Source organism: Salvia splendens, chromosome 20, assembly GCF_004379255.2.
Source record: "Salvia splendens isolate huo1 chromosome 20, SspV2, whole genome shotgun sequence".
Classification (NCBI taxonomy): Eukaryota; Viridiplantae; Streptophyta; class Magnoliopsida; order Lamiales; family Lamiaceae; genus Salvia; species Salvia splendens.
This window is the reverse complement of record NC_056051.1, coordinates 27,160,643-27,168,724: the sequence shown is the minus strand read 5'-3', so window position 1 is coordinate 27,168,724 and position 8,082 is coordinate 27,160,643. Positions and strand designations below refer to the sequence as shown.

At 36.2% G+C, this 8,082-nt stretch overlaps 2 protein-coding genes across 3 annotated transcripts; one reads left to right on the top strand and one right to left on the bottom strand.

Moving 5' to 3' along the window:
* Positions 1–1,197: 1,197 nt before the first annotated feature.
* LOC121782943 (ATP-dependent Clp protease ATP-binding subunit CLPT1, chloroplastic-like) lies at positions 1,198–4,025 on the bottom strand. Of its 2 annotated transcripts, none has more exons than XR_006046485.1 (6): positions 3,685–4,025; positions 3,563–3,598; positions 3,314–3,423; positions 2,876–3,055; positions 1,533–1,671; positions 1,198–1,446 (listed from the first exon to the last, which is right to left on the bottom strand). XR_006046485.1 is itself a non-coding variant. In XM_042180956.1 (6 exons), the coding sequence occupies exons 1-6, from the start codon at positions 3,897–3,899 to the stop codon at positions 1,420–1,422; spliced, it is 696 nt and encodes a 231-aa protein (XP_042036890.1). In that variant the 5' UTR covers positions 3,900–4,025; the 3' UTR covers positions 1,198–1,419. The 2 variants fall into 2 exon arrangements, 1 of the variants encoding a protein (XP_042036890.1); XM_042180956.1 differs by having other exon boundaries at positions 1,533–1,660.
* Positions 4,026–4,911: 886 nt separating this feature from the next.
* Positions 4,912–8,023, top strand: LOC121780918 (protein YLS7-like). Its single transcript, XM_042178575.1, has 4 exons — positions 4,912–5,178; positions 5,371–6,156; positions 6,642–6,916; positions 7,054–8,023. Exons 2-4 carry the CDS (start codon positions 5,568–5,570, stop codon positions 7,840–7,842), a joined length of 1,653 nt encoding a protein of 550 aa, XP_042034509.1. The 5' UTR covers positions 4,912–5,178; positions 5,371–5,567; the 3' UTR covers positions 7,843–8,023.
* The last annotated feature ends 59 nt before the right edge of the window (positions 8,024–8,082 follow it).

Sequence of the window (8,082 nt, the reverse complement as noted above, 5' to 3'; positions counted from 1 at the left end):
TGGTAAATATTTTGTAGTGACTAATTAACTAATATGCTCAATTAATACATATCCTACATTAGTTATATATCTCAAATTAATTTTAGCAATTATATCGTTTCTATCGTACTCCCTCCGTCCCGTGCTACTCGCACGTTTGCTTTTCGGCTCGTCACAAAGTCCTTACACTATTTATAATTTAAGTTAGAATTAATGCATTTAATTAATATGTTAGTTTAAGTTAAGAGCTCTTTTATTAAGTGATGTCTCATTACACCTAAAATTCTTTTTTAATTACACAAAAAAATCAATCCCAAATTTACGGCCTAAAATAAAAAGTGCGAGTAGCATGGGACGGAGGGAGTATTATTTTTAAAATATATAAGTATTGAAAATTTTCAAAATGGCGACGCGACGCAGTTGGAGGGTTACGGTTATCGTTATGGGGAGAGAGCACAAAGGCCATTATTAGGTGAGGGAGTACAATCATGTTCATAAGATCTAAGGAGAATGAGGTTTAGATCTAGATTCCTAAAACCAAAAACTATGGATCTCAAATTGTCATGAAAGATGAAATTTAAATCTTGTTTCTATGCTTGACTTTAAATAAGAGAAGACAAGAACTCTCATCTTTCTTGTTATATAAATTACAATTTGCACTTTTCAAAATGTCAAAAATGGAATATTAAATAAACACTACAACAAAATCTAAATATAATAGCAAAATCCATCTCTAATTGTGAATTCATCATATTTCTAATACTACAATAATTATTAGTATTAGGTAGTATTGGACGTCTGCTAAAAAGAATAATGATCGTTCTATATCATTTAATTGACACAATTCCTTCTGTATAATTGTCTATATAGATAAGACAACCAGCTAATTTTATTCTTGGGTCAAATAAATGTCACTAAAGTTATATTACAGCTTCTCAACAATGCTCATATTCTTAACATTTACCTACACACGATTAGAACTTTTGTGCACTTATTTTATGCACGTACAGTTCTACTCACAAAAATCAAATCTAGATTCATAATTTAGGTTTAGTATTGAGCAGTTAAAACTTAAAACACAACATAAATGTTTAATTATTTCATAATTTCGTGTCAATCTGATGCGGGAACAATTTTTGGCACACAGAAATAACCAAATAAAGCTGGAAAGTCTATAATCCAAAAAAATGGAACGCGATGATCCATGACGATCCAAAATAAAGCTACAGATACGACTTCATAAAGCAGGCGGGTATAATCAATGGTGACATTAAGAATATCAGGGTTTACAGTGTATGATGGAAATATCAAAACAAAAGCTACAGAAAGCGTCATTCCTGTTGAAATTAATCTATAAACCGATATCATTCAGCCAAGAACCATTTCCCTTTCAAATGTACCTGAATGAATGAGTGAAGATTCTCAGACAAATTGAAGAGGTCACTTGTAAATTGTATCCTTATCCATCTGCACGCATGTAAACGGGAGCAGCTTTAGTGAACGAAATTGAAGTGATTGTTATTTTGTGAATTCAAATATTTATGTTAGCCTACGTTTTTAGCTAGTTCTGCAGCCTTCTCGTCATCAAAACCAAATCCAGCCAGTATCTTATGACCTGCAGCCTCTTTTTGTGCCCAAATTCCGAGAAGTATATGTGCTGCTGTTATTTCACCGCTTTCGCCTGCATCGCAACTGAGTTCTAGTTAAAATGCACCATGGCCAATGGATGGATGTACATGTTAGGAAATAAACACAAGGAATCACGAACAAAACGAAATAAACACAAGGAATTATTGTTTACCCAGTTTGATATTATGTGTATCTACATATGGGGGCAATGGCAAATCAGTGGTTTCACTATATAATTTTCAGATACAATTACAAGTAGAGGACAGATATATAGGCAAAAGCAGCGAACCCATCCTAGATCTATATTGTATGGAACCCACATTGTGGTAGTGGTCGTGGAGGAGTGGGCGAGAGGAGGAAGAGAGGACAAATGTGAGTGTACACAAGGCTTCTATTACATCTAGGAAATGCAAGCAAACTTGGAAATACTGGACTGCAAATTACTATATCTATAAACAAAACCCATAAATCAACAGCAGTACATTTCAACTAACGAATACAGTCTACTCAAGGCTTCTGTGACATTTATACCAACTACTATTTAATCCCGTGTCTACCCAAACATAGTACCTGAGGAATAAATGTGAGTCAAGACTGTTACGTCAGCAGCTCTGGATCGAGACAGTTGGGTGCTTGCCAGATTATTTCATTATGAAAACGATAAAGAGCTAAGCTAGTTGGGATGCGGGTGTGCGTCCCGATGGAACAAACCTCAAATGATTCTATCTTGTAAAAGTACACAGATTAGACTAGCAATCAATTTTTGGGTTTTGTTGGATTACACCCTCTCTATTTCAAGCTGAACCAATGCTGTGTTGAAAGCCTGATGTCACCAACTTCCTTTTAGTTTCATAATGGGGAGAAGGATTAGTTCAGTTTTGGTTTGGTTGACAGGTTTGAAATGAGAGAGCTGGAATGAAATGACACACAGATGCATGTAAACCTGAACTTACTTTGAATCCTTACTGCTGGGAATGCTCAATTTGTTGATTCCTCTCAAAACAACACAAACTCCAAATTTTGAAATTAGAACGCCTTGGGAAACACAAGTACTCTAAAGTAGATTAACTTAGAAAGATAAGAGAAGCTATATACAATATTTTCTACTCAAGTTTCTGTGAAAAAAGTAGCTCCACCGAAATGTGGTTAAAATAATACAACAATGAAATCAGCAAATACACATTTGAATGAAATGGTGATATAAAGATATGAAAGAAGCCCACTATCAGCTTAAAAATGACACGGTATGTTATAAACTAGGTTGTACCTGACTTCAGCTTCTCCTCGACTGCCCAATCAAGAGCCTTCTGGGCAGGTTCAGTCAATGGAGGATGCTCAGGACTGAAAAAATACATGTCTGACTTCCCTATCAGCTTTACAATCTCATCCCGCACCTTAAAGAGTGTAATGCCATTGTCCCTCAAAAACTTTGCTGCCAAACTTGTTCCTGCAGGATCAACAATTGAGCTTCATGATCAACAATCAGCAGAGATGCTATTCCAGCTTAACACCAAAAAGGTCATTCCATCTTTGTTGAGTAAACAGTTTTATAAACAAAATCAGATTCTTTTCCATACCTGCATTCTTGAGAAAATTTACATTTGACATCAAACTTAAACAACCATATTTAAAACAAAATCAAGATTTGGGTACAAATATAAGCTCTTAAAAACTGGAATAAAGCAGCAATATGATTATTTCAGACCTTCAACCAAAATGCCCATGAGTAGAGCCTCTGTCCCGGTGTTCGGATACTTGAGCTTCCGTGCCTCCAATTCGCCCATAGCGAACGATTTAATCGCCCTAGCTGACCATCTGCAATCACCATTGTTGAAACATAGCAACAGAATCACAAGAATGCCCAAAGCCACATTAATAATACAATTCACAAAAATTAACAATTGCAACAAAAAAAAGGGGGAATGAAAGAAAAACAAACATAACAAAATCTTACTTGGCCCTCTCATCATTTTTAAGCCCATCTGTCTTTCTGCAAAACGCGAAGTAACAAACCAAATTTACTTTCAATACTATAACAGAACAATGATTTTTCTAATACAATAAACTGAATATTACATGCTGGGCAAGCTGAAGGATATGGTGGCGACAGCGTAACTACGTCGTTTCGAAGCAACAAGACTGGAATTTGAGAGCTGGGTCGAGAGCTTGGCGCCCAAAAAAGTACTCTGTGGATTGAAATTCAACGAATGTTCCAAGGATTTTGTGCGGGATTGAGCTGCAGCTGAAGAAATGGGGGTAATTAAGAACACTGACAGTCCTTGAGTGGCCATCAATTAACTCGGGGATTCTTCTTCAGAGCTTTGGTATTGGAAATTTCTTCTGGGCTCGTCGAATTTCTCCTTAATTATGATAAAAGAGGGAAATTTTTTGCTTCTCTTGTGAGGATTTTGCATATGTTGAGGAGATAGGTTGTTTGAAGAATGATTTCATTGGGCCGGGTCGGGTATATTACTGCGATTGGTCAGGCCCGTTTTATAATGGGCCGGTCAATTGATTGGATTAGAGAACTTGATACTTGCAAAACGTTTTTGATTTTCATCGAGCGCCTAATATAAATTTTTATGACTAAAATTGTAGAAAAATATTTCTCATGTGTTATTTTAAATGATTACTATATATTTTTTTAATATGTGCCATTTTAATACTATAGTTTTAGGAGTTCATATTCTAATTTTGGATTATGCCCGATCTGACTCGAAAATCTGAAAGTTTATAAAAAGTGAATTTCATCTATTTGGAATTGTCTAAAAATTTGAATATTCAATATCAAAATCTGATAATCTAATAAGTAGTATTACCCAGAAATATCGTAAGTGTTACAGCTCAAAAGTTTTATAATACTCCATATTTTTATTACATACACAGTGTATACATAAATGGAGTATAATTCAAATTTCGGATTAATTCAGATTTTAAAATCTTTATCCGAACATACGAATTTTTTTTAAAAAATTCGATTCAATCGGAATCAAAATTTCAATGTGGATGATTCAGATTAGACTTTTGATTTCGAATTTTAATTATTTGAATTGAAACTTTCACTTTTGTCTAATTAACAAACCTATCAAATTGAATTTCATTTGATTCTCATTCATTTACAAAGTAATTAGCTTGAGTTTTGTAATTAGCTAAATAATTATGAGTAAGAAGTAAATAATTTATTGGTTAGTCAAGAGTAATTATTAGTTGGTTCACAATTTAATCACAATTATGTTCTAACTTTTCAAAAAAAATTGTTCATGTTCTAACTATTGAATTAACCGTCCAAAGCTTGTTCCATTTGAATGAGGAACTGTAAAATCGTGCCATTAACGCCAGCTATTATTCATAATTAGTTCAATCATTCATCCTAAACCATCAAAGGGAACGAATCCAATCCCTAAAATCTCAGCTCATTTCATCAATCGATTCATTTTTTGTCAACGAAACGACCTTTCAAGATCCAAAATCTCTGACCTCTCATGTATATCTTCTGCTTTCCCCCTTTCAAATAATCTTGAGGCTGCAATTCAATTTTGCGCGACCTTTTGTTTGTTTTTGGTGTGTGAGGTAAGAAATTCGTTTGAATTTTTGAGTTTGCACCTCTCTTTAACGAAGATCTTCTGATTTTATTTGCTGAGTTGGAGTATGAAATCCTTGTCAAATCCGGATTTTTCTTGTTGATGTGGCTATTTTTGTTCAATTATGCAAAATGTGACTTGCTTGTCGGTTTTTTCTAAATTTCGTCTTTGCATTTTGTAGCTGGTGAGATTGGGTTGAATCGGTGAAGATGTTTTGGAGGATGAATGTTGTAGCTTATATGTTATCATGTGGTAAATCTGATTGAAAATCGACCTACATTTTGCAAGTTTCTGTAACATAGATTTTGTAAGTAGCTATTGGAACGTAAGGTCGATGCTTGGATATTGTACAAGTGTGTTTGTTTGAACAAGACAGAAATGAAATCTGTTTCATTCAAGGATTGGCAAAAAACTTCGTATCCGAAGGCCCTTCTGTCGATTATTGCCTCAGTTGGAGGGCTTGCCTTATTCTTACTGCTTGCTTCAACTGTGTTGGTCTCACAACCTATTGGCTCTACGATTCATGAGTATTTCTATGGTGTTACTAGCCCGAGAAAGCTTGATTCAGAACCATCCCTCAATCTTTCGGCTTCAGAGTCCGAGCACATTGTTCAGCCGTTTGTTGAAGGAGACAAATCAAATGTAACTGTTCTTGCGGATCACCAGAATGAAGTCAATGATGGTCCCAAACTTGATGAATCTGGTGGCGGTGATAGCAAGGAACCTTTGATCGAAGGGGTTAAGGATGATGCATCCGAGTCAGGCCAAGTAGAATCTGGGAATTTGGGGGATAAGCTTCCACATCCTGAGGGAGAAAGGAGTGACAGTAACAATACAATGTTTCCTGATAGTTCATTTGAGGGAAATGCATCAGACGCCTTCAGTGATAAACCAACAGAGTTGGCAGAGAGTGTTGACTCTTCTGCTGCTGCCACCAACTCCAGCCAACCTAATGTTGCTGAAGCAGGTACTGTACTCCTGAAATGTTTCTTGACATCTTTATGACTTCTTATACTCTTCTGTTCATTTTATCTTCTCATTAGCCCCTTTGCTTTCTCTTCCTAAGTTGAATTTTAGTCACTTTGTCACCGTATCACAATATTGATTTGCATTTATGTATTCCTGGATCTCTTTTTGGTGTTGCTAATAATTCAATTAACAGTGCTTTGCATTGGCAAAGGGAACCTGGTTTTACCATCCAAATTTAGGAACATTTTGATTATTTGGCTAAGTTTATGATACTAGTAATTATAACAGCAGATAGTGATATGAGTTTGTGCTAGATTGTACCCCAGTATGTAAATTAGAAGATATGTCGGCACCATCATATGCATGGTGCTGTAGTAAAAACTCACTTTGTATGTTAAACCGAACTAGTCCTTTTTCAGCTGTTTATGCTACATATCTTTGTTCTCATCCTGGCCATACCAATCTGTTTTACTCATGCTGCAGATTGTGATCTTTATCATGGAAAATGGATTCATGACGAAGCTGGACCATTATATAGAAACGACTCCTGTCCCATAATCACCCAGATGCAGAACTGCCAAGGAAATGGAAGACCAGACAAAGATTATGAGAACTGGAGATGGAAACCATCCCAGTGTGACATTCCTAGGTTTGATCCAAAGAAGTTCCTTGAGCTAATGAGAGGAAAAACATTAGCTTTTATAGGTGATTCAGTTGCAAGAAATCAAATGGAGTCGATGTTGTGTATCCTGTGGCAGGTGAGAGGAACAGTTCTTCCATTTAATTTCTGATTTGCATAGACGATCATCGTGATTGATTTGCTAGCTCATTGCTATGTCAATTATCTGTTTAGGATCATATATTGAGTTAACCTGCTATTTTTGTGTTCTCACAGGTTGAGGCCCCTAAAAACAGAGGTAATAAGAAAATGCAACGATATTATTTCAGATCTACATCTACAATGATTGTTCGCATATGGTCCTCATGGCTTGTTCATCAGACATCTGAACCATTTGATTATGCACCTGCCGGTGTGACTAAGCTACATCTTGACGCGCCTGATGAGGGCTTCATGGAATATATCTCAACGTTTGATGTGATTGTCCTTTCGTCTGGCCATTGGTTTGCGAAGCAGTCAGTATACATATTGAACAATGAGATCGTAGGGGGGCAATTGTGGTGGCCAGATAAGTCCCGTGAAAAGAAAATCAACAACATTGACGCTTTTGGAATATCTGTGGAAACAATTCTTACTGCCATGGGCACACACCCAAATTACACTGGTGTAACCATTGTCCGCAGCTTTTCTCCCGATCATTACGAGGGTGGAGCATGGAACACTGGAGGATCGTGTACCGGGAAAGAAAGGCCCCTGGAAGGAACAATAGTTGAAAATGGCTTTACCAATATAATGCATGAGAAACAAGTCAACGGATTCAATCGTGCAGTAGAGAAAAAGACAAACAAGTCGAAACTGAAATTGATGGACATAACAGAAGCCTTTTCCTATCGCCATGATGGGCACCCAGGTCCATATCGAAGCCCAGATCCTAATAAGATTACTAAGCGAGGGCCAGATGGTAAGCCCCCGCCACAGGATTGCTTGCATTGGTGCATGCCAGGTCCAGTAGATACATGGAACGAGCTGGTATTTGAAATTATAAGACGAGAATCCCATGACTAAGTAAAATCTTCTGTTATATTATTTGTTATACGGAAGAAATGTTTTTTTTCCCTTCGGCCATAGAATACTACTTGATGTTAGAAATATTTCTGTAACTTAATGGATGAAATGAGCCCTATCTTGTTCATCCTTGTACTTTTCTTATTGAGAAATATAAACTTTTAACAGACCCTTTCTGTAATTGTAAGTTTATCTTATAATTCATGCATATTTAGTGGATGTAGATGATTATTTAGAAGC